Below are 27218 nucleotides of genomic sequence, written 5' to 3' on the forward strand. Positions count from 1 at the left end.
ATCCCCCTTTTTTCCCCAAAAAAAAAACCCCCCTTTTACCCTTCCCCCCCCAAAAAAAACCTTTTTTTTTTTTTTTTTTTTTTTTTTTTTTTAAGAAAAGCTGATATGTCTTAGGTTAACTCGCATCTCTCTGTTTATGGGTGCAGAGTCGCTGCTGGAGGATTGAATGCGATGGCTTGTGTAGCTTTGGAAATCATGAAGCAAAAGACGAGGGCTTAAAGATGAAAGCTAATTTTTCAAAATAAAAACTGCATGTTTGGGCTTGTATGCAAAATAAGCACATTATGCATGTTTGTCATCCAGTTTCTCTGAGATTTTTCTTCACTTTTCTTCAAACAGAAAGAGAAACGACATCTGTCTACTACTAGTTGTACTAATGTTAGAGAAATTCGCTAAAAAAAAACAACAAAAAAAAAAACCTCCAACACTTTACAGGTAGTCTTTATTTTCTCTGAGCTTACTTGTTTCTGCATTCTTCCTGTCAGTTTAAAGTTTTAATAACCACATAAAAAGGTAGAAATTCAGTGGAAAACTGAGGGGAAAAAAAAGCAGTTTTGCCTGCATGTGTTGTGTTAATTAGGAATCTCTGGAGACAGCTAATCCCCTCCACCCACTAATTGACACACACACACACACACTCGCGCACGCCTGCATCATTAATGAACACACACTGATCTATGAGCCACCGAGGGCCAGAAGTCATTAGCGAGAGTAGAGCTGCTTTTATATATCACTCACAATACGCTCAGATGTTGTAAACTGTTGAAAACCTTTTCGAAACCACTCATCTTTTTTTTTTCTTTTTTTTTCTTTTTTTTTTTTACAACACATTTTATCTCATGAATAAGTTAGGCAAGCACTCCTTGGTGTCATGAAATAAAATCTTGCCAAGACAGCTGCCTTTTTAGACTTCTGTTTTTTTGTTTCTTGAACACAATGTTCTCAAGCTTAAAGCATTTGTAACTGAAGAAATATTAAAAAGATAATTTAAACGCGTCTAAGCTGATTCTTAAACCCATTTGGCGTCTCATAAAATCCCGTGTCGGAACATGATGAGATTACCTTAAATTCCTGAGTTTGCTGTGAATAAAATGCCAGCGCAGCCACCACCCCCCTCTTCTTAAAACCACCTGATACCTAAATGTCTGGCATATTTTACAACACACACAAACGCGCACACACACATATACACTTACTTCTGAGAGGCAGCTAAAGGGCCCCTTCCTGTTGGGGTGAGGGGGGCTGCTGAAATCAGCCTCATGAAAGAATAGCCAATTACTGTCCACTTGGCCATACACAATAGTGAGAAAGAGGAGGGAGGCGCAAATGGACGGACGAATGGAGCGAGGGAGCAGGGGGGTGGGTGGGAGGTCAGCGTTTGAAGTAACACCATAAAAGCCAGTCTGAAAGGAAAAACGGAGAGACCCCACTCCCTCCCCTGCGGACCGACCCTCTCCACTCTCCTCCCCTGTGTCCCCCTCCCCTTCTTTTGTTTCTAGGAACAGTGAGTGCCCCATGGATGGACCAGGTGTATTTTATATTACTCCTTCATGTACTTCAAACACCCCGACAGCCCTGTTCTTGCTAAGCTCCCTCTCTCTTGATCCTCCTCTCTCTTTCTCCTCCCTCCGTCTACCAGCCTGTTGCAAGGTTATAAATCAATCAGCAGAAGTGATCGCAAAAGGCAATTGAGGACGCTCGAAACGAAAGAGGCAAGACGGTAGAATGTGATGTGGGAGAAGAAGTTAGGGTATGACGGAGATGAAGGGAGGGAGGTTTTTTTTTTCAGAAATTTGAAATGAAGTAAAAATTAGACAAACACGATGCAAACAATGATTGTAGATGGAAATCTCGGAAAAAGGAAAAATACTTGATGAGATGGAAAGGGTTCAGGTTAGGATGATTTTTGTGGATAAATAATTAATTTTAAGCAAGGACCCTGGTCGATTCGTTATTGCAAAAATATCGAAAGGTCATGAATGTGTTAGTGAGTATCACATGACAAAAATGATATATTTTTCCTTTCAATTCAATTCAGTGTTTATATACATATACAACATCATGTCCCAACAAATGTCATCTCAAAGCACTTTACAAGACAAACAGGACAAATTCTTATCCAATTAGATTCAATCCAATTTGCTCCAGATGCAATTTGAATCTATCCAGTTCTTTTCAATGCAATTCGTACAGCCGAGTTCAACCCACATTATAACACAATACCGCCAAATTCAGTTATTACATTTTGCCAATTGATGAAAGTTGTCTATCTTAGGAAGCTCAGGTGATCGCATTGATTCACTAATTTTGTAGCGCTCTATCTTCCTGAGCAAGAAAGTGGCAGCAGAGGAAAGGAACCACACAGGAAGAAACTTCCGGTACAACCATGCTCCCTCAGAACAACCATCTTCCATTATTAGCTAAGGGCTGAGAGGAAGGCAGGAAGAAGACACTGAAAAACACAGAAGCACTGGGCCAGGAGTGCTTCCTACTGGGGGAAAAAAAAGTGGAAGGTGAAGGTAATGGCAGCCAAAGCTCCATAAACGACTCCATCCGTGAATCAAACACAGCTACATACAAAAGCACTGGAACAGGCGTACCTTTTATGGGAAAGAAAAAAAAAAAGTGACAAGGTAGCGGCAGGAAAAGCTCCATCCAGGAAAGCATATTAAAACTGGCAGCAATAGGTTTGGCCATAACTCCAGCCAGGGTAGATACACAAAAGCAGAAAGTCTGAGACAGTGGTACTTTCTATATGACAGAAAAACAAAAAGAATGCATAAGTCGAAGCCATTAAGACTCATCAGATGTGTAAAAAGAGTTAGAAAGTGATGGTAATGATGGTGAAATGGTCTCATAAGGTGGATGTGTAGACCGAGTCGGTTTTTGTATTTCTCATTAATGACATCAGGGACCATTAGGAACATGCACACATGTGCACTCTCACAGAGATCTGTATATGCAGGTATCCATAGTGGGTTCCAGACGCCCCCCACAGAGTAGCCCCAGATCTGGTCAATATTGTAGAGACAAAGTTTATTACCAACTTCCCCTTGTTTCAGTTTCAGTTACCCTTATTGATTAACGAGCATCATAACCTGCACATCTGGCCTTTCTATTTTTTTTATTTTTTATTTTTTTTGGTACGAATGCAACTTGTGTGTGCACGGGAGTTGCGTGTGCATGTGAGCAGTGTGTGTGGAGAGGTCTGTAAAAGGATATTAGTCACGCCTGCATGGTAATGGGCCTCATTTTGCTCTCATTTTCAACTGCGGTCACTTTAATGAGAGGGTCCATCTGCCCCTGCTGATCAGGACAGGAAACCCTGTGGGGAAATTTTTAGAGTAGCAAGGGATCTCGGGTCAACTAATGACATGCCTTTCTTCTTGGTAAAGGTTTACATTAGGAATTGTAATTGACCCGGTTTTTACATTTATTGAATTCCATGTTAACCTGGAGAGCATAGGCATCATCAAAGGCTTGAACCCTCTATGAAACCTTAGAGTAACTTTCTGGGAAAGTGTGTTCAATAATCTCAGGCTTTCATGGAACAACTGGTCTGTAGAATGGGCTCAATGGAAAGCAGATGCAACAAAAATTCCTATGCTTAAGTTTTAGGCACATAACATGTCCATCTGCGCTAATCCGACTGTACATTCAGTCTTTGATGTTACTGAAAGGTATGATCTGCATATTTTCAGCCTGTATTGTTCTGATTTACACTGCATTTGGTGCAAATATAAGGCGTTGCATGTAGGCAGTGTTTGTACAGCTCTTACCTTGGATAAACGAATTCCAGGAAATGGTGTAATCCTCAATTCTTATCATTCCTTTTTAAATTACTCTACGGCACACTATTTTTAACTCCACACCTTCAATGATTACAGAAGTGTTCAGAGCTCATTTCCAGGAGACTACTTCCAATTAGCTGGAAAATATAGAAATATCATATGAGGAACATAACATTTTAAGATACACATGCATTTTTATGTACTAAGTTTCTGCAGAGACAGATTAAGTAACAATCCGGTTACAAGAATCCTTCTGTGCACTGTAGATGCAACAGAATATGTAGAGAATGAGTCAGCTCCCAGCTCAGTGTCGATTGGTCTGCTCAGGAGGATGGGAATCTGCATCACCCTGATCGATGGGATCAGTTTATGTACAGATTAGTTACAGCAGTATTCAAATATACTTATATTATTAATGAATTTATCTTTTAATCCAGAACCTTTGATTACATTTATTCTGCAGGGAAACAGTTTCACACTAAGAACAATTTCTGGTGCCATGTTTAGCTGCACACTTTATAATTCCTTTAGAATAAACATAACAGACGATTTTTAATTGATAGTTTAAGTTGCTTAGTCTGTAAACGTTGACTTGAATATCAAAACAATATTTTTTCCCTATATATGAAATGACTCAGAGGTCTATTCCTCTTAGCCTCTCTTTAAATAAAGTTGCCAGTATGTGCATTCAGAACAATAATTTAAAAAACTGAAAACATCTACAAATGTGACAATTAACGGTGGTAGGTATACCTGAAAACATTGTGGAAAAAATACATCACCCATAGTTAATATTCCATGTGTTTTGCGATCTGAAAGTATAGTTTTTAAACAAATAAATTGGGGAAAGGTATTGTTTTCCTGCAAGCTCCACTACAACGACTGTTTTGGAGTTTTTGTGTTTGCCCAGTCATCGTGGCATCATTCATTTCTATTTTGGAAGGCAAGCTACTTGGATCAAAAGCTGCAAAGCAGCTACTAAATGGACCTTGCAGTGCTGGTGTGCCGCAGGGACAATGCTGCCAGCTTCTATTTTTGTAGACAATGTAAACCCACAAAAAAATTAGCTATGTTTGAGTGCTGCCTGAAATCTCTTGTGCTGTAATGAGGTGTGATGCTGATGGTCGGACGGGGCGGGGGGAGCGGCCATGGTAACTGGAGCCCCTGTGTGGGAGAGCAAAAAGGCCCTGATCAAAAGGTTGTTCATTTGGGTGGGGTTTGCAGGTGGTGCACATTATGAAGCTATAAGTAGAAGATTTAAAAAGAGGAGGTGGTCTATGTAGAGAATTATTTCAGTCTGTTTTACTTGCCGTTAGTCTTTCGATTTGAAGTAGAGATAATTAGAATTAGGCATTCAATTAAAAAAAAAAAAGGCTGTTTTTGTTTTAATTGCTTCTCACACTTCTATGTGTCCTCAAACTAAAAATAGCTAATATTTTTTTCACTCAGCCAGAAGAAACCTACCTTACTGGTACTTATTGTACCAATATGAGGTAACTTAACTATAAGTTACCTCATACCTAAGTAATACTTAACTATGGTGTGTCCCATGAACTCTGATTATGTTGTAAAATGGGAGGGGCAAAATTAGAAAAATGCAGAGCATGATGTATATTGTAGTATCCGACTGGCTGATGAAACTAAAAATCTCCCAATATGTGTCACTGTCTTGGTGCATCCCCACTTTGAAAAGTGGAAATCAAAGTTTTCAAGGTGAAATAGACAAGCAATGTAATGCCAGCATGCTGTGTTTCTTTTAAAGGAATGGAAGAAACATTTGGTAGTCCAACATTTTTGTCCTCCTGTTTCCCAGTCTACCTGTATTTATTAATTTTTTTTATCAGTACCACTTGAAAACACAATCCATACCATAAATATATATTTTTTTCTAACACAGCATCTGCTTTTGTTTTGTTGCTCCATTCAAGACTCAGCCATATTTGGCATCCTCTCAGTGTGTGAAGTGTTGACACTCACACATCTGGTTTTCCCCCTACATCTCTTATTTCTCCAGTGCACTGTCAACTGTTTCATTTTGTCTTCCTCTCTTCCTTCGCCACTTTTCCTAATCTCTTATGCCTTTTATCACAAAGTCTGTCTCACTCTTTCTGTGTCTGCCTCTTAGTGTGATTTATTGGCAATGAATCAGGGATGAGGGAGTATGCCGGAGGAGAGATGGGAACATTCAGGGAAATGGCTGTTTCCGGCCAGACTCTACATCAGGATGGGAAATGGTTGGAAGAAGAATGTCTGTGTGTCTGCGTGTGTGTGTTTCTCCATCAGTAGGCCGTCTAGGGGATCAGCTAAGGGCTAATCTAGAGCACTACTGCTACTACCAACGCACCCGTCTTCACATGAAATACATTTTGGTTTTTGCTCAAAGAAGGTATTCCACATGTTCTACTGCATAAATCGCAGCAAAGATTGTCAGGATAAACAGAGGTGCATTTATTTCAGTATTAGATTCACTTTTATGTGCCAAGTTAATTAAGTTTTCCATCAAACCTTGATATGTTCTGGGATGGTTTGTGTTTTTCTATCCAGTGGGAAAGTAAAATAAATAAATAAATAAATAAATAAATAGAAGTTTGTATTGTGCAGCTGTTTGCTTGGCTGTCGTTCAGAGCAGACATTGCCAGATTAAACAGGTGGAAAGTAAAAAGTGACCACAGGGAAGAGGAAAACAACCTGCGCTACTCAGTTTCATGCTTATGATTTTTGCGTTGGCGTGAAGGAATGTTATTGTGTGCTTGAAACTTACTTCTCATCAGGTTCTTTTTCAGTTGCAGGCAGGATGAGAAAACATTCTGGTGGTTTTACAGATAGACCAGATTGTTAGAAAATATTGAAAAGAAAAGGAACAAAAGACAATCAAAGGCAAAAAAAAAACAAAAGGCTAAACCCTGGACATCTAAAAAGTCAACAGAACCAGAGAAAGACAACAGATCAATAAAAGCATTCTGGTAGCTTCATCAATTTTTGCTGTATCTTTTGTGGAAAGTGCTGACCGGGATGCAATCAGTGGGAATCAAAGGGTCAGTGCAGCAAACAACAGCGGTTTGATTCAAAGGACACTTCTAATCAAAAAGCTGTTGATCCAGTTTTAGCTGCAAATAAAACCACGCAAGTCAACTGTGTGATTGAATAAATAAATATTTAAAGGTGTCCCTTAAATACAGCCATGCAGAGGACATGAACAGCTGTGTGTCCATCTGTGTTTCATGCCAGCTTCTCACCAGCAATGTGCAGTGTGTGCTTTGCTGCAGCACCTGCTACAACCTCCACAGTGTTTCTACACGGTGAAGTCTTTGTGTTTGGTAAAGCAGACACTTTCGTATAATCAGTTATTTATATAATTTTGATATCTATGATGAAAATATTTACTCAAATGCTGATTTCTAAATATATTCAGGGTCATGGCATGACTCTTTCACACAATCCTTATTATATGTTAAAAGTAGTATATGTTGTACATGTATAGATGGGAATTTATGTGAAATATTTTTAAACACAATACTTTGTACTATAAAAACGTTCATTAAAATTGAACTTTATAAGTTTTTAGGAGGTTATTATGGCTTGATTTTAGAAGTCCGGCTCAATAAAGACACATTTTGTGAGTGAAAAGCCAAATCTGAGGTGTTCCTTGCTCTGCACATCCAAGTTAATCAGGTAAAACATCTTATATTTGGTTGTGCCTACCCAAAAATTACCAAAGGATTCAGTTTCTTGGTGTGTCCTTTGACTGGAACGATCCTTATAAAAACATTTGATTTATGAAAACTAGGCAAAACTTTCAAAACTCTGTAGGTTTCCAGTGTTGCTGAAACTTACAGGCACGTGACTGTCGGCTGATGTGGAGTCCCTTATCTATCGTCACGGCAGTTAAAATGCAAACGATGCTTCTCAGCACATGCTGAACACATGGTATGAAACCTGCCTAAAGCTTCCCCTATATAACATTTTTATTTCATGCCGTGATGTCAAAAGATATTTCTGCATGACTTGAAAGTACAAGTCACAAGACGCCTGGTTAGGTAGCTGACAATGAGGTTTCTTTCTGAAACAGATTGGGAAACCAATGGGAGGAATGAACACTAAGACTACATGTAACTGTGTTGTTCAAATGTGGTATGAGAACATGCACATTTACTTCCAAAGGTAGAGAGGAGACAGGTGTACTTGTGCCATGTTAATAAAGTGTTGTAGATATGGTAAGAAAGTTAGAGGAAGAAATCTGCAGAGTGTATTTCTCATTCATCACTCATCAGCTGTTCTGTGTTCAGGGTCATTTAAAGCTCATTGTCTGTCTCATCTCTTACAAGAACTTCCTGTCCTCTCACTGCTATGTGGGTAAATGAGGAGGTGTAGTGAGGAGTGGTTGTGTATGGACGTTTTTCTTCTGCCGTGAGAAGCTTGATCACGGCAGATATACCAACTAAGAATTGCAGCTCAAGCCTCTGCTCCTCTGGAAAAGTGCTCAGCGGAGACACATGCAGTGTAAACCCAGGATGATAAAAAGGCGGTTGTGTGATATTTTTGTAGAGCATATCTAAAATATCCAAAAGATGCATATCCGCGAGAAAATGCAGCTTGGGCTGCGGAAATACCTAGATATGCTAGTGACTGACATTTGCAAAATAACCAATCCAGGAGTGCCATTTATTTTCCTTGGTCCTGATTGGCTGTGACCTCAAGAGCAATGATGAGGAAGAATGTAGACATTAGTTTCAGTGGTAGTGCTAAGGCAGTTTCCACTGTTTAAATTGATTCATCTTAAAGTATATTTGGTGTGGGAACTGTTACGCTAGGCAGGCCTAAAGTATTCACGGATTATAGCTGTTCCTGCTCTGTTGTTGTCTCTAACCCCCTGCGACTACTGTATAGCAAAAGTTTTGCTTTTTATCTTATAAAGGTGTTTTGTATTGGTTTGCAGTGCAGTGCTTTGACTCGTAGCTAGTCTATGCATTTGTCTGGTGTAGTTCAATCATTGTGCTATGCAATTATGTTTTTCTGAGCACTCGCTGTACATCTGCATCATAGATCGTTCAAGATAGAAACATCTCTACTCTGATCGCATGAAGTGGTTCTTTGAACCACAACTAACTGAAGGTTCTGCAGTCTGAACATAGCTTGAGGGAGAAGCTCAAACAGGCATTTTACTGAAGTGGTCAAAGAGAACAAACATACACATACACACATACATATGCACGCATGCACGTGCATTCGGAATCCCAAAAGCATTTGAGTGTCATTAAAGTGCAGCTGTGTTTGCCTTTCCAGCACACATGGAAAACATATCGAGGATGGAGAGGAAGAGAACAGCTTTCTAAATATGTTGTCGACAACGCATACAAAAACTAGTAGCCAGTAAACTCGCGTAACTGCACATAATTCTTTCTGGAAACCAGTCAAACACAAATTTAGACATTTGGTGTAATGCGGTGCAATAAAAATACAGAGCTGTGTGTAGGTCACAGGGTGTTGAAAAGCTGGTGACACTTTAGACACATAAAGTGGAGAGTCATGGCAATATTGGGCTGAGCTGTAAAAGGGAACTGGCTTTTTAGTGGTGTGAAATGAATCAATACTTTTCCCATAAAGCCTGATTTAGGCGTCACCCAGTCGCTTTTATAGGTACTGTATGTAATGTTGTGTCTGCGTACGTCTGAGAATGCTGCATATTGAGTGCTTTAACATCTGTCTTTGCTGGTAATAACCGGGGAGCCTACAGCACCCTCAGACAGACAAAACACATTTAGCCTCATCAACAACACACACAGGCTTGCACACAAAGTAAAGGCAGCCATATGTGCTACTGGACCAGTTGGAACCGAGTGGACTAATGTCAAGCAAATGTCCCAAAAAAAAAAAAAAAACATTCTTCTTGGAAAAACTCATCCACGTCTTTATCTTTAATCACACTGATGACTGCAACAGTGTTTTTACAGGTCTGCCTAAACAAGGCAGACAGTTGTAGCTGATTCAGAACGCTGCTCATCACATTCTCACTCGAACCACAAAAATGCAGCACATCACCCCAGTTCTAAAGTCCAGACACTGGTTCCTTGTAGCTCGGAGAACAGACTTTACAATACTTTTGCTGGTTTATAACGGAATGGTTTGGCATCAAAATCTTCTGGTTCATGTCTACTCAACCCAAACCAAACCAGTAAATCAATTTTTGTTTTCCAATACTATCAACTTTGTAAAAAGGTAAATATATATATAAGTATTTGCATCCATAATGTAGGTTTGTTTGCCTGTAAACCAAAAAATGGAGGTCGGGGGGGCACAAGCAAAGAACAGTCAGTCTAAGACAGATTTTATGAAGAGCATATTGTTGCCAAATATGGCATTGTGCAAAAAAAAACATAGATTAATACTACAATCAGATGAGACGTATAATAATTTACATCCTTTACATTCCAATTCATCTTTTACAAAAATAGAGGCTAGGATGTTTTTCTTTACTAAATTCAATTTCATAAATGTCAGAACTATGAAAAAGGAATTTAACGGTTTCATAAATCAAATCAATATGCTCTTATTATTTTATTCTTTTCTTAATAGCAGCCAGAAACTCGACCCGTTTCTATTTTCTCACATTGAACAATGAAAACAGAAAATCTTTATGAATGAAATGTAAGAACGAGGAAATTGAATCTATTATTACCTGAGAAATTAAAAGATTGAGGAAATTCAATTATTAAATCATAAGGGAAATGTTAAATATTAAATCATTATGATTGTTTATGAACATATACATAACTATTGCCTTAAATTAAAACAGCAACCTGCATACAAAGACTGTTCCTCTTGAAGCTGTACTTAATTCTGTAAACGGTGTGGTGTGATGATTTATAATTACATTAAACAAGGGAAAAACAGCCGCTACATGAATGATTAATGCTTGTTGGTGATTATTATTTAACCAGCTCTTTAAGTTTGGCCATAACAAACGTTCAGATGGAAAACATCGTTTTGCAGTCACTTCATATGTCAAAAAATCCTACTCTAAAAATATACTTTTACATTTATGAATTGGATGGAAAGTGGAGAGTTTTCTCTGAGAAGTGTTTTTGTGAGGTGTTCAGATGCAAAAAGTGTCGTGGATAATTTCAACAGTGGCAATTGAAATATGTCCTGCTCAAAGGGGAAAGACTCCCATAAAACAGAGGTCATACAACACTTAAGCAAAAATTATTTCTCTGATGAACTTGTCTAGTAATAGCAGAGAGAGGGTTCTATTAACACCACCCGCGGGGACAAGCACACTGTAGATTTACAGCCTTTATCTTCATACAGATCTTGTGAGATCCACTTTAAAATGAGAAGAAAATAAAAGGCCATCAGCATTTCTCCAGGCAACATTTCCTACAAATTCCTCAGACTGGGAAATCATGTCCTGCTAAGCTGTTCATAGCATATATATTTTTTTAATGATATGAGGGCATGTAAAGAACCTTGTAAAAATATTACCCAATGAATATTTTTAACATTTTGTCACTCTACAACCCCAAACCTCAACATATTTTAACTCAAAGATCTGCATAATCTACAGAAGTTTGATCTGCATTTATATTCAGTGCCTTCAGATTTATACATAATCTTCCTCCGTATCGTGTTAATATCATAATAAATCCAGTTGCTTGATGAAACATCATAGAGCAACTGGATGATATTGGACTATCACTAATATTCTAAAATAGAGAATATTAGTGGAACAAAACAGCATCTGGTAAACCAATGAATGCAGCAGACAGGTCAGGAATAAACTTTAAGTGAAATTTAAAACAGGGTTTGGCAAGTATGACAAAACTGTGAACCCCCCAACTCTTGCCTGCCTAACAAAACTAACGTTAATTAGAGATTTAGACCAAAGGGGTCATGGTGACTCTGGAGGTGCTACAGAGATCCTTGGATTAGGTGGGTAAATTTGGGATACTGCAATTTATAGACTTTTATTTGTAAAAAAGAAACTCTGAAAACCATGTATGCTTTTTTGTTCTCTTCCCAAATATACACTACTTTTTGCTGATTGTTACAAAAATCCAGATTTGGGACTGGCCTGTGACAAAACGTTGAAAAGTTTAAGGGGTTTGATGACTTTTAGAAGGCCTCGTATACGTATCCATGTGTGTTTCCATTATTCTGTCCTGACGCTAATCATCTCTTTCTTTCTGTTGTGTTCTGCCATCATCTAACCTTCCTCCCGCTTTCATTATTATCTCCCATTGTTTCTGCGTGTGGCTCGATGCGACTGCATGACTGCACAACTGCGTGCGTCTGTCAGCCTGTGCCTAGTCCAGCCTGAATACCTCTGTCAGCTCAGAATGCTTAAACCAGGCCAATCTGGAGTTCACGTAAAAGACGACACACACGGGAGTCAAACAGCTCACACACGGGCGGAATAGCCGCGGAGCTGCAGGGGAATCCGGCCTCCTCCTGAACACAACCTTTCTCTGACGGTTCTGCTAGCCTTACCCCGCTGTCTCCTCTCCTTGCCGTCACTCCCACTTTGGATCCGACTCTGTCATCCCATCTTGTTTTCTGTTTTTTTTTGTGTTTTTTTTTCCTCTAAGGCTCTCAATCTCTGTATCTCAGTGTATCTTTCAACAACAGTAGATGCTATCACTTTGCGCTGGAGGTCATTGCCAGTGCATGTTTGTGTTTTTACCCCCATTATTGTTATCGTCTAATTTAACGTGGCTTGAATAGACAAATCCTTGCTGCCTGTGTGTGTGCGTGTGTGTGCGTGTGTTCATGCGTCAATGTTTCTTGCATGCTTTTTGTATTCAGTGTGCACGCTGACATTTGTAAGACGATCTGCTGCGAAATGCCACGGATCCGACAAAAGTTTTCTGAGCCTTTATTTTGTACGTGCCTCTGTGCAAGCCCTTTAAAGCCTGGTAATTATTAGGATCAAATGTCTTTTGCTTGTTACGCTGATGTCTACAACTCCTTAAAAGTAACTAGAATGAGGCTGAGTCAGTTTTTTTTTAATTATTATTATTTCTGTCATTTGATACTTTCTCTAAGAGAGAAAATTTAAGTACAACCCCTGGCTGCTCTCACCTATCCAGAATCCTGACAGAGCAAATGACATTGGGAAATGGAGCCTGGCCTATTTTCAGCCAACGCCACTTTTCATTCTTCTTGTTAAAGACCTAATGTCTGCAGGGAGTGGGCAGTATGAAATCAAATTAAAAGTAAGTCTGAAATTGATATTTATGTTAAGAATGTGGATTCTCTTAAATTCTTTAACTCCACCTCATTATTTAAACATCTTAATTAAATAGGGCATTTGCCCTGTTATGAAGAAGGAAGAGCTAAGCCAAAAAGCAAAGCTTTTGATTTATCAATCCCATCTACTTTCTGTCCCTCCACTCTGGTCATCAGATGCATAAAGATGTAAGTAGCTGAAAAAGCTTCCTCCGTGAGGCGGCTAGACTCAGACTTAAAGAGCTCGATCATCCAGAGAGAGATCAGGGAAGAGCCTCGCTCCTGTGTGCTGAAAGGATTAAGCCGTGGTGGTTTGGGCACCAACATGCATCAGGTTTTTCAGACACATCCAATAACATTAGGCCCTGGGGAAGACCCAGAACTTGCTTAAGAAATTAAAAATGATTTTTTTTTTTGGTCTAGAAATGTTTTGGGATCTCCTAGCATTAGCCAGAAAGTGTCGTTGGGGGACGTCTGGGTTTTCCTCCTGGACCCTGAATTTTCCCTGTTGACTCAAAGAGATTTTAGTTTTTTTAAGATCGCGCAGTATTGCTGGACAAAGCTATAAAAACTTTGTTTGCCAAGACGGCAAATTGATGATGGATGATGATGACTCCTTATTTAAATTCCCCTACAGTACCCTACACAGATCCACAAACCAGATAAGGTCTTGACCTGGGAGTGCATTCTCAACCAGAGCAACTTGGCCCACTTTAAAAAAAAAAAAAAAAAAAAAGCCTAGAGTTCATCTATTATGATACTTCTGGTGTGGATTAAACAGTGGAACTGTTGTAAGCCTGAAAATGTGGACCCTGGTGAGGTTTGACGCAAACCAAAAGGTGAAAGTGACGCATGATTTTACAAACATGTATGGTCAGAAAATGCTTAAAAGTGTACGCCATGAAACCAAAGCTGAGTTCTTCTTCTTCAGTCAACTGACTGACGGTGAGCAGCAATAAGTGAGGAGGGGCAGTGCATCTTTGGTCTGTAAAGGAAAAAACACTCTTGTCGTCCTCATTTGAAGGATTGTATGATTGATCATTTTAGTAATTGCAGATCAGTGCATCTGTGAAACCCTGTTGTACCTTAGACGGGAAAGTTTAAATACTGTGTGAATAATTTATGATTTACCAGACAACAGACTAAATGCACACAATTTTTTTTTTCTATAAAGGTAATTATAAACACTTTCATTGGTCTCTGAAGTCAAGATTATAATAGAAATATTATGTTGAAACCATATTGCGGGTGTGTAAAGAATTAACTTTGTGGAACATGCGGAGAAACACGAGTCTTGTTTTGTATATTTTAAGAACATAACTAATTTTAATTTCCAGTTTTTACTGAGGTCCTGCTACACTTGCGTGCTACCAAGGATTTTCTTCAGTGCAACATCTCACTCTAGCTTACAAAAGTCTACGACTCCACAATGTGTTCCTATAATAGTTAATAGCTGAAATATTGTTCTATGTAACAATATTTCAGCTCTCATACACAATTGGATTTTTTACTTATCTACTGATCTGTTTGTTTCTCTGACATCGTCTTTGTGCAGCCATACAAAACGAGCCTGTTCTCCACCATCCTGTCCGCTCACCTCGGCTTTTGTTTAAACTGACGTCCAGCTGTTTGGATGTGTCACAGGATTACAAATGCTACAGATTTTTCTCTCTCGCTCACAAACAGAAGTGTCTTTGTTCCAGTTTAGTTTCAAAGGCCCGTCTCTTTCAAAGGCTTATGGGCGGTTGCGGCGCAGGAGGGTAAAAAGGCCACCACAGAAACCTGGGTTCAGTCCTCTGTGGTGGATCCTTATGGTTATAATAAATAATAACAATAACAATGCTGTGCATATTATATTTTCAAAAAAAAATACCCAAGTACTACAAATGTGAAGTTAAAAGATGTTTTATAAATGAAACTCAATTTACCCTTTAAGTGAAAACAGTGGGAAGAGCGTCCTTTTTTATATTAGCAGAAGCTCTAATAGTGACTTCAACTAACCTATTAGGGAACTTGGTGAAAAAGCTAGAAAGATTAATTTGAGGCCCGTGCCCTTTTCGTTTGAGAAATTGTGTGTTCCTCCACTGGGGAAGGCACACACCGGATCGTGGGAGGAGGAGGAGGAGGAGAAGGAACGTTAAGAAGCAGGCATCCACTGGAGACGCTCAGATTTGCAGCGTGCGTCAAAGCACAAAGTGCCATAGATTAATTAAACTTCCTCTGTTTCAGGGGCCCGTGTGTGTGTGCAGTGGCTATGAGTCAGAACGGTGACGAGTAGGAGGGAAAACACGTTAATTGCCCTCGGATCAGTTCCAAAATGCAGGAAGACAGAATTTTACATAGCAAACACCCAACCTTCTTCAGATGCAAAACCTAAAAATCAATTAAAATCCCCCTTACGTCGCTAGTGTTGTTTTTACTGTAAAGCTGTGCGGTGTTTTATTTTTGCACTTGTGTTGTACTTGCTATGTCTCAACTTTGTGCCATTTTAGCTCATAATACCATAACACCAACACGGTTATATGTTTGGCATTGTCCTGCTGGAAGGTAAACGTCCATCCCTTTGTTGAGTCTTTTGCTATCTTTCAGAGGTTTTGTTCTAGGATTGTGTTTTTTTTTTTAGTTTTGATCAGTTTCTGTGTCCCTGCTGAAGAAAAACTTCCACACAGCGCCAGCACCATCTTTCCATTATGCGGTGATGAATCCCACAACAGTGTTGTTTGTTCCTATATCTTAGCATCGGATTTACCGTTTCTTTTTTCTAAACTTGCAGCTAAACATTGTTCAGGTGACCACCAGACGGACACAGGCCAGTCAGATATTAGGTATTTGGGAAGGAAAGCACACGCTAAAGTGTGAAATCTACCCAGCTCACAGAACAGTCCGCGTTTCCCCAGAGGCCTCTAATGATTAGCCGTGTATCTTTCATGCCCTGCATATTCGTTCCCATCATTTTCAAAACTGGAGATCAGTCCTGACAGTCGGCTTATTGTCAGCCTGTGTTTGTTTGGAGAAAAACATTGAGACAATTGGTCCCAAAAGCGATGATTACAAGGTCAAAACGTCTGAGGCTTGTTGTCTTTTCTCCCTTTGTTTCTCAGTTTTGGTACTTCTGTTTGGTGCGTTTTGATTAGGCTCCAGACTGATTGCAGCGGTTAAGATTCATAAACACACAATCTTTTGCCTTATTCTGCTATCTGCGGCTGCTGCGGTTGTTGATTGGAGCTGTCGTCGAACCGAACGAGGGCTATTAATGATCAAATTAAAGATAGACAGTCGGAGCCAACGGTCATTGTCGAGGTCATTTGCGCTGTAGCAGCAGTACGTGTGACATCATTTAATAAAAATGATGGAACAACATGCAGCTCTGTTGCACAAGTTGAAAGGTCAACATGTGACTCATGGGTAACCTTTCAGTATCTCCTGTAGGCCTGTTTGCATTCTGACCATTACTCGAAATTGGTTTACAAATCCTATATGAGCAACGTGTTTTATGTCCCTTCAGACTTTGTGGATCACAAAGATTGCTGTATCATTGTGGTTTGAGGAGGGCTTTCTCCTCTATAGTCACTTAGCATGGTTATAGCGGTCCTCACATTACAATCTGAATAAAAATCTCTCATGGATGTTTCTAAAAATGACCCCATGATATACAATGCTTCTTATCATAATCCTTGAACTTTTTCTCTTACAAACACAAGCTTAAATATGTTTTACTGGGATTTTGAGACCAACAAAAGTAGTTCATCAGTTTGGAGTAGAAGAAAAAATACCAGTTTTTTTTTTTTTTTTATTTAACAAATAACATTTTTACTAATTCTATTATGTAAAATAGCTCAAGTTCAGATTTGATGGAAAGAATCAGTGCAAATCAATTCTCAAAACATCACTTTGATCTATATTTAGGAACAGGCTTTGACTGATCATTCAAGGAAGCTTCCCCACAGCATCATGCTGAGTAGACATGGTGAGTTCTAGGCGATATTCAGCGGCGATATTCCCGATCTGTGCAGTGTGTTCCTTGGCCTTCAGAGTAAAGGGCACACCACCACAGTATGGATTTTGTTTTTTAAAACCTTCTGACATATTTTATTCTTATGCATTGATTTTACAATTATGGATTCCATTGTGTTGGCCTACCATTTAAAATCCCAATATAAAACACTAAAGTTTGTGATTGTTACATAAAAAGGCTCGAGTAAACCTTTTGTAATAATTTTGCACGAATAATTTTGTTGCAAGTTTTCAGTTTGTTTTTTTTTAGCACCTGTGTGAGCCAATTTAAAGAGGATATTTATAAAGGTGTCACATCTGTTTACATACGTGTCCCTCCTGAGGACCTAATACTGCCTCCACAGTTCCACCTGACAAGTGATCTGGGCCCCATGTGCAGAATTAAGGCAGACAAATATATTTAAAAAGGGCAACAGAGGAGCGTTTAATTGGCCGAGCCAAGCACAAGAGTTTGCCCCATTGAAAAGGTGTAATGAAAAGATCTGGAACAGAGACAGACAGCAGACGGCGTTGGAGACAGAGGCAACAGAAGAAAGAAAAGAAAGGATCTGAGTGAAAGAAAGAATGAAACCTTAGTACCTGAGGGGCGGGCCGAGTCCTTTGGCCGCCGGTGCCAGAATGTGTCTTTACGAGCCTGCGGTCAGAAAGAAATAAAAGGCAGCCGAGTGACTGAATGGCACCACACACAGACGCACACATGCACGAACGATTCAGCGGCCGCTCAGACATTACAGTTTGCTTTTATAATGTCACAGTTGGTCAGTGTCTCCAACCCCCCATATTGATGCGTGGCTCAACGAGAAAGACCTCCCACCCCCTGTAGGTACAGAGGTAGGGGTACGTATTGCTGAAACATCTGTCTTCCTTTAAAGCCAAGTAATTTCTAGTCCAATTTTATTCACTGTATAATGTCACAAGTCACAAATTTAACTCAAGGGTCTTTATGGATTTTACGGCCTCCTTCATCCTCTGCAGGGAAAAAATAGCAATTATTTCACAGTGAATAGGTTTTCTGGTTGACTTTAAGTAAGGATTTCCTGTCTTTGTTTCTAGCCGTCAATTCTTTTGATCCCATCCTTTGTATTAGTCCTAAACTATCAAAATAAATGTTATATCTTCAGGTATAAAATAGTATATGCTATGATAGTTTTTCCTACAGCCAATGAAAAGTGAGATGATACGCAGGTAGCATTCCGTAATCACAACAGCAGGAAAAACAAGTGATGAACACGTCAACTGTTTTTCAGTGAATGATTTTCTGTTGACATGAAATTAACACCAGATGTTCATAACAACTCGAGTAAATCCACACATACAAAATAGTTAATTTATCTGTAATAAAGCAGACTCTCTCAAGTAACTGCTGAACTTTATGAATTGCTTGGTAGAAAATCCTTTGTTGGCAATGACCACTTCAAGATAAAACTGAAGACTGGGAACATCTTCCATGCACTCTAATCTTCACTTCTGTCCATAAAGTTTGCAGTTAGTTGATTGACTGGTGCGTAACAGCAGCTTTATCTTCTTTCTTTGAAACTAAGATTTTTCTTGGTACTACATTTGGATTATTGTCCATGGTTTCATTTGCATATTCCTATCAAGACTGTTGTGGTACATTTTTTATTAATCTTTCTTTCAGTAAAATGAAATGTGTTAATACGTTAAACTAAAAACCAATCCCACACAATGTTTTCACCTCTTGTACTTACACATTATATAGTACCGTTTCTCCTCCAACCATGCTGTGTGCAGTTGTACCCAAAGGGTTCAGTTTGGGATTTAATTTGTTTGTCCTTATGTTTAGCAGCAAATCTTAAATCAACTTTAGTGTATTTTTTCCTCAGCTGTGGAATCTCGCCTAGGGAGTGTGCATAGAGGCCATTGTGGTTGAGTGCCGAAATGGGTTTCCTCCGCAGGGTGGCTGGGCTCTCCCTTCGAGATAGGGTGAGAAGTTCAATCATCCGGGAGGGTCTCAGAGTAGAGCCGCTGCTCCTCCACGTCAAGAGGAGTCAGTTGAGGTGGCTCGGGCATCTGGTAAGGATGCCTCCTGGACGCCTCCCTGGTGAGGTGTTCCGGGCACGTCCGACCCGGAGGAGGCCCCGGGGAAGACCCAGGACACGCTGGAGGGACTATGTTTCTCAGCTGGCCTGGGAACGCCTTGGGGTTCCCCCGGAGGAGCTGGAACAAGTGGCTGGGGAGAGGGAAGTCTGGGCCTCCTTTCTGAAGCTGCTGCCCCCGCGACTCGACCCCAGATGAAGTGGAAGAAAATGGATGGATGGATGGATTAATTTCCACTGACAAAGGGACATGAATCCTTTCTATTCCCGCTGTCAATTGACTCCATTACCTGTTAAGTTATTTAATTAAACTAACATATGTATTTTTTTTCTTTGTATATTTGGATTAGTTTGTTGCTGATGTCTGGTGTAAATTTCATGTCAAGAGCCTCATTATACATATATTTTAAGCAAAATCAATTGGGTGTTTCATTACTCATTGTCTGTTTTGTATTTAGTTTGTTAAAGCAAAAACATAAGATGATGACAGTGAAGATTAATTTTGCAGGGTTGAGCATGTCTGTCATATGTCTGGCTGCAGTAATAACAGGAAACATTTGAATCGACTTTCTCAGGTGTTCTGACCTTATTTAGCAAAGGGGATGTAAGTGACAGATTAATAATTTGAATCCGATTTATTTTAAAATTAGAGCCTCCTGATGGAGTACAAGGTTCTGCCCCCCTCAAACAGAAAAAAAAGTGGCGCCAAGTGTCATTACCACAGAAATACTGAAGTGATGGATTGCTGGGGAGAAAGTACATTTTGGCACGTTCAACATTTTCCAAAGGAGCAGGTGCAAAGGGATCAGAGGCAACTTTCATTCTGTCGTCTTCTCATTCTGATTTTTTACCGATAGAAATACCATAAATAGAGGTGCTTTGTATGAAAAGGCAGGTTAGCTCAGGTTTCCAATCATTGTCTGTTGCACTAAAAATGCCTCCACTGGGGTTGGGTTTGTCCTTATTAAGACATCGCACCGACTGTTGTTCCTTAGGTGCAGACTATGCCAGAAAAGCTCCCTATGAGGTAATGAACAAACAAGACCGTTTTATTGTATTCATAGCTTAAATACAATAAGCTATGAATACAGCTTATTGGAGATCATTTCCTGTCTTTACTATTGCTGTGTGGCATTGAGCTGTCAGTCAGCTAACCAGTCTGTATTTATACCTACATCCACACACATGGGTGTTTGTGTGTCATTGTTCTGTAGAGGTTTAGAGGTCAGTGTGTGTGAGGGGACATTTCAGCAGCATATTTCCCAGAGGTCCTAACAAAGCTCAATTCAATGTACAGATGGCGAAACAGACCTCTGTCAGCGGATTGTGAACACTGGCGTGTTGATTGTGTTATAATGGAAGATGATGCCGTCTGGAAAAGTTTGGAATTCGATTTAGGTGTTTTCCAGGTCTGGATAAGTATAGGGGGAAAAAGTAGACTTTGGGAAACATTTAAATTTCCAAGTCTCAGCTGTAGGATTTTCTATCTGTCTTGACTATCAGCTCTTGCATTTAAAAACGGCCTGAAAACGTAGAATTCTGGAAATTCTGGGAAAAGTCTGTTTATTGCATGGATTCTGGTCCTAATATTCCCTGCCAGCAAAAGAAAAAAAAACAAAAAAACAACTCTCTATATGGCTTTGACTAAGCAAACAGGTGAAAGCCTCACAGTGGAAATATACTGCATGTTTACATTCAGACAACCTTTAACCCGTAGCTTTAACCATAGCTGTCTCTGTGAGTTTTCTTAGTTTGTTTTACAGCATGAATCATGTGATCAGGACAAAATTACTCTTCTCTTTAGTGTGAGGCATTTTGTAGAGAAATCTTGTCTATACAAACAAATATTGTCGAGAGCTGTAAAACCTATTCAGCTCTTTTTAAAAATTATATCTCGCTCAGTTTCAGAAATATGTTTACTATAGAATTCTTGTTCTAGTGTAAAATTATATAAATATTTTTTCCCTTGCTTTAGATTTTGCAATGAAGAAAATCATCAAGTCTTTACTGAGAGAAAAACACATAAAATTGCAGTAAATTCTGCTGAAATTTGGCAGAGATGTATAATAAGAACAACATATAAAGTGTAGGTTTTGCTCAGTGTTGTTGTGTAGGGGATGTACAAGTAAAAGTGGCTCTGGAGCCACATGTAGCAGACCCCTGGTTTAGGACTGAGGCTAAATGAATTTGCTAATCCATCATGGTTGAGACAGGAGAATGACGGATCTCAAGTTCTGAGTATCTACTTAACAGAAAGTAAGTTAAACATTTGTGCCACATTAGTGCTGGTTTATGCTGCAAAACCTTTTTTTGTGCTAATTGCATTATATAAAGACATGAATAAAATTTTTCAGACATTACAAAAGTCTGGTAACATTTATTTATTCGTGAGGTATTTATTTTTCACCACTGAGTGAAAAGAACAGATTTGTCTCATTTTTTTTTCTATTTGTGAAAATAAGCTATTGTGAGCTGTGATATATATATATTTTTTATTTTATAGAGACATTTTTAAGAATTAATGTGGAGGGTGCTGCAGGTTTCTAGACAGTATAAAAACTATTGGTTGAGAAAAGTTTGTTTTAAAAAAAAAATAAAAAAATCATCTGTGGATTTGTTTCTCTCCCAGCTTGTTTTGTATGACACAAACAGAAGCTTAATCACTGTGAAAACATTTCTGAATTTTTCTTGTTCACTCTCCTAAGTTTTTCGTCTTTTTTTTTAAGGTTGCAAAATGAACACCACAAATTTGAAGGAGCACAGAGAAAGAAATTCCAGGTGTAGGAAAAAGTAGCAGAGAACGTTGTGTGAATAAGTAATCTGCTTTCAGGCACGTGTTTTATTCTCCTGAGGGGTTCTTTAAGGAAACAGTTCAGGCCATCTTGAGGCAGAAGCGTGGGAAACAAATTACTCGTATTGGACTTTGTGGGGTGGAAAAACAGCTCCTGATATTTTCCTGTAAATTTTAGCTAATTGTAAGATTGAAGTAACAGAAAATACGGTCCTTCTTTGCCAGCAACGGCAAATCCCGTGTCCCTGTTAAAGTGCAGGATAGTGTTTGCGGGCGCCGCTGTTAACTGCTGCTGAAGTCATGAACGGGTTACGTTTGATAAGGGAGACGGTTCCATCCCCGTCTGCCATGAAGTGCACGCTGTGTGTGACGGGATAATAACAATGTGAACTAGTTTCAAATGTATCATCATTGACCAGGAATTTGTTTCTGGAGACACTGGTGCAGACGTATTGATTACCGCCATAGCAACATAAATACATACAGGCAAAACAGGACCTCACAGTCACGGCGTGCAGCGAGGTTGTGTGAGCGCTCCTGTGAGAGCGGTGTTTTATTGCTGCCAACTGCTCATTTTCAAAGAGTAGGGAGGGGTGGGTGGGGTGGGGGGCTGAGAGAGATCATGGGTGGGCCCCAATGAGACTCATTGAAGATGGAGACGTCACTTCAGAAAACACTCAGCCTTCACAAAATGGAGGGAAGAGAGACGGAAAGAGGGAGTCAATAGAGGGTGAAGGGAATCCGGGATATCACATGTTAACTATTGTAAATGTGTGTGTGTGTGTGCGTGTGTGTTGCAGCAGCGCACCGCCTTGCGGAAATATTCATACCTCTTCAAATTCTTCAGATTTTGTACCGTCACAACCAGTAATCTGTTCATATTTTATGTGATGGTTCAACACAAAGTACAACATGATTGTGAAACTGAAGGGTAACAATAGATGGTTTCCAAGCTTTTTGCTACAAAAAGTACAGTTTGTTCAATTGAAAATCAGCATAAATCCAGCTGTTCTGCGAAGGCTTCAGAGGTCTATTAGGGAACGTTGGAGAGCAACAGTGAGGATAAAGTTGCCAGTTGCTTTAAATCAGGGTTATCTTTTAAAGCAAAGCATCAAGCTTTGAGCACCTCACCCTGTTTGATCTAGAATCTTAAAAAATAAACAAAAACTGACAGCATTAATCTTAAGTAGCTGCCACGACTGTTGACAGAAAAACTATTGGCTGCGCACTTGAAAAACCTGGACTTTGTTGAAAAGATGGGAGACGAAAGTCACTGTTGAGAGAACAAAACAGATAAGCAAAGAAACATGAGATGTCTTTTTTTTTTTTTTTTCCCACAAGCAATGCAAATCTGGTTGGAGTTAATGGGAAGATGGGTGTAGCGAGGTACAGGGCAACCCTGGAAGAAAACCTGGTTGAGGCTGGGATGGAGGGTTACCTTCCAGCACAACACAACCCTAAACATGGTGCCACATCTACAACGGTTCATGTTAAAGCACATTCATTTTACAAAGGTTACTTTTACAAAGTATTTACTCTTTCTTCTGATGTTTATTTGTAAAATTTTGAAAGGCATGTATTACTTTCCTCCTTTTCACATAAAATACCAATAGAATAAGTTCAAGGTTCCTGTTGTAACGTGACTTAAGGTCGTTGTTTATGACATTCATGCATGATTCATTCACTCCAACTTAAGGTAGGATGTGTTGTTTCTTTCTCGCACTCTGCCTCCTCTCAGTCACACACAAACTTCATACTCATTTTCACATTGGTCTCTATGGGGCCTCCAGCCATTAACTGTGTCCCAGGCTGGGAGCAGGGGGGGAGAGAAAGTGTTGGGTGTACCCAGCAGGGAAGGCAGGCAAGGCTGGGCACAGCTGTCCCCAGAGGAGGAAGCCACTTTCTCATATCTCTGCCTACATGGTTTCCCAGAATACTCGTCTCTGAAGATTTTAGTCATCTGAAAAAGAAAAAGGCTGTTTACTCCAGGACAACAGGATAAAAGGAGGCAAAAGCCAGAAATTCTTGAAAACATTTGTTCTTTTTTTTTTCCTTTCTATTTTAAGACCCAGAAATGATTGCACTATGGGATTCCAATGCTTAAAAAGCATAATTGTGCTAACAAAAATAGACTTTTATAGCACTGTTTATTCCCAAACAGGATTCCTTCTTTTGGTTCAAAGCTAACACAGACGGCATCCCTGCTTGCTTTCATCTCACTTCTCTGTCTTGCTCTCCAATCGTAATATTTTCGCTTCGTCTCGTTTTCTCCTGTAATATTTCTTTGCAGCCCAATATCCTTCCACATTATCATATTTATTTATTTAGCATCTCTCATATTCCTGTGTTTGAGGAGTTCAATTAAGTGCCAGATTTCTGCTGATTTTCTTCCGTGAAGGCACAGAGAAGAAGATTAAGCTTTCAGAAAACAATACAAATGTGCTTGCAAGCAATATCCGGTATTTAAATTATTTTGAAAGCTTGGATAATTTTGCTTGTTTGGTGTTGTTTGTTGCAATGAAGAAGCTTAGACGTGTAATCTTTACTAGTGTGTCAGAGTAAGTTTCATAAGTGAGCCTCTACTGATGTTATAAACCGTTTTGTCTCCTCAGCTGACGACGGAGCAGCTGGTGATGCTTTTGGAGCTTCTGCTGGAAGAGTCGGAGCTGAGTGTGTCATCGATGTGCGCGCTGCACAAAACCTACAATCTGCAGAAACAAGATGCTGAGGTGAGACACAACGTGCACATAAGCTCAGACAAGTGAGCAAACATAACCAAAGTTCTCTGAACTCGACTACAGGGATAAAAATCTTGTATAAATTTCTATACACCTTGGAGTTTTCAAATTTTGTCATTGGATTAAGGTCTGGACTTTGACTAGGTAGGTCTAACACCTAAATATGCTGTGGTTAAAAACAATATGCAATTGCAGCTCTGCCTGTTTGCTTAAGGATGATGCCCTGCTGGGAGGTGATAGAGAAGAGAAGCATTCCCACAGCATGATGCTACCACTGCCGTGTTTCATGATCACGGTTTTTAGTTGGAAAAAAAAAAATTAAACATCTTGAATTTTCCATCTGCATTACATTAGGGTCCACTTATCCACTTTTTGTAGGTAATAATAAAGTCATTGAAGTGAGTGGCTGTGATGTGACAGAATGCAGAAAAGTTCAAATGTGATGAATACCTTTATAAGCCAATGTAGGTTTTATATGTGTGTGTGTGTGTGTGTGTATATATATATATACATACATATGTGTGTGTGTGTGTACTTTTAAAACAGTATTTGTATATTTTTGACTGTATAACCAAGTTTATTTTGCTGTACAGAGTTGATGTAAAGTACAGGAAAACACAGCTGTGGCAGAAACCCGTAAACTGTCCACACCAACCTCTGTCGTTAACACATGGCTCATTTTGAAAAGGAAAAACTTGATACATATTTAGGTTTTTACAGCTTCCTATTAATTATACGAGCTGTTTTTGAGGCTGCAGTGCGTCTAATGGGACTCAGATGTTTTGTTGTGGAGTCACTTGAGCAGTTACTGAACTGAGTCCTAATGAGAAAAGGTGCATTAAAATATTTCAATAGAAAAAATTGCATTGTCTATGACATAATCACACGAATCAAAAAACCGTATCCTTTTAATTTGTATAATCGCTCAGTGGCTGCTTATCGACCTCGTAGTAACAAAACGAAGGCCGCTCTATGTTTGGCCTCGGATCCAGCTTTCAGGACCAGGAGACTTCCTGTCAGATAAAATGCAGATTCTCCTCCACAATTTCCAGGAAAAAAAGCTCTCACTATTTGCTAAAAATAAGCAGGACCATTACGCAAGTAGTGATGCGGAAATAACACACTTGCAGAAACATTCGCACTTACACACCTCTCTAAAGGCAGTGGCGCTGCCCGGGGTTATTTGTCTCATTCTTAAGAGATTAATCAATTTCAACTCTCCTCATAAATCCGGTTATTTATTTTTCTGTGTCTGAAACTTATTTTCTTCCACTTCTCACTCTCTTGCACCACATTCTCTTCTGATAAATGATAATATAAAACTCTTGGATTAAAACAGATCTGAGTGCCGTTTCAGTCACAGATGGGAGATTTCTGGAGTTAATGAATATTGGATGATATAAATGGATGTTTATGATTCTAAAAGGGAGCTGATAATACAATCACTTTGTAATGGTGCTTTGTCAGATCGAACAGCATACATGCCACCTCCTCTTTTGATAGTTTCACACATAACATATATATATATATATATATATATTTTTTTTTTTTTTTTTTTTCATTGAAATGTGATCACAGCATGCTGTTACATAATGTTTCACCATATGTTCTTGTGCTACACAAATATCTGCAGAGTGCCGAGACACTGTGGAATAAAAGTGATAAAGCTCGTCTTTGAGCAGAAAATGCTGCCATGTAGCATTTTTGTGACTGTGAAAATCTGAACCAAAGTGAGAAGCTGACTGCCATTGTGCGTGCAACCAGGCGGCTTTGTGTTGGCTGTTAGTGGCCATGAATATTTGTGCTGGTGGACCTGTGTGCATATGTTTGCATGTAAGAGTGCGGGTGCGTGACTTTGGCCCACTTCCCTCCTAACCTGGTGTGATTTGAGGTCGAGTGTAAATCTACCTGTGCACGTTTGGTGGGGTGCACATGTGTGAAAGGCGACTCATTCTGTTAAGTTTGCTGACCACAGGTTGCTCTGGAGCAGTTCAAGAATTTGGTTTATGCTGAGTAAAAAAAAGCTGTCAACTGTTGCAGATCCTTTTTCTCATAAACAGTTATTATCTTTTGTGTGAGTTCTGATCTAAGGGTAAGATTATGTAGGTTGCATCAGACATCCTTTAGGTATTTTTTTTTTTAAATACTTTCTGTCCTGTCAAATTGTTACAGGATTTTGCTCATGTGGGTTGTAGTCTGTTGCCTCTGAGGAGAGATGGGTCAGGTGGGCATTAAATTACAATGTTCCAGCCTTATAGTGTTATATCACAGTGTTTACACTGTGAAACTGAATTCACATCATAGTAAGTGGATTAAACTTTATACAGCACTTTTCTAGTTATACTGACCACTAAAACTGCTGTACATTGGAGCTACAGTCACTCACAAATCTATGAATGAAGTCCATTACCATGTTTGACGTTTGATAAAAAAGTATCAAAAATAACAACTGTCAAACACTAACAGACAAAAAATGCTATTAACATGATTGTTGAGACATTTACTGGCTGGAAAAACATGTAAAGTTGGAGATTTCTTTATCTTCCATTTACATTTTGTGCATGATAGCACGAAATTAGTGACTAAATTAGTGCCAAAATTT

General features: G+C 39.3%; 1 protein-coding gene across 2 annotated transcripts in view; it reads left to right on the forward strand.

The window, feature by feature from the left end:
• The window catches only part of LOC106938801 (aminopeptidase O-like), a 69391-nt gene that overhangs the window by 29148 nt on the left and 13025 nt on the right, over positions 1 to 27218 (forward strand). The window contains exon 9 of one of the 2 annotated variants that reach the window (XM_015020970.1): positions 24491 to 24607. In XM_015020970.1, coding sequence (XP_014876456.1) covers positions 24491 to 24607 — 117 coding nt within the window. Of the gene's footprint in view, positions 1 to 24490; positions 24640 to 27218 lie in introns of both variants that reach the window. The other variant, XM_015020971.1, reaches the window with a different exon arrangement.

Source organism: Poecilia latipinna, unplaced genomic scaffold, assembly GCF_001443285.1.
Source record: "Poecilia latipinna isolate Pla-1442-1.1 unplaced genomic scaffold, P_latipinna-1.0 Scaffold2693, whole genome shotgun sequence".
NCBI classification, from domain to species: domain Eukaryota; kingdom Metazoa; phylum Chordata; class Actinopteri; order Cyprinodontiformes; family Poeciliidae; genus Poecilia; species Poecilia latipinna.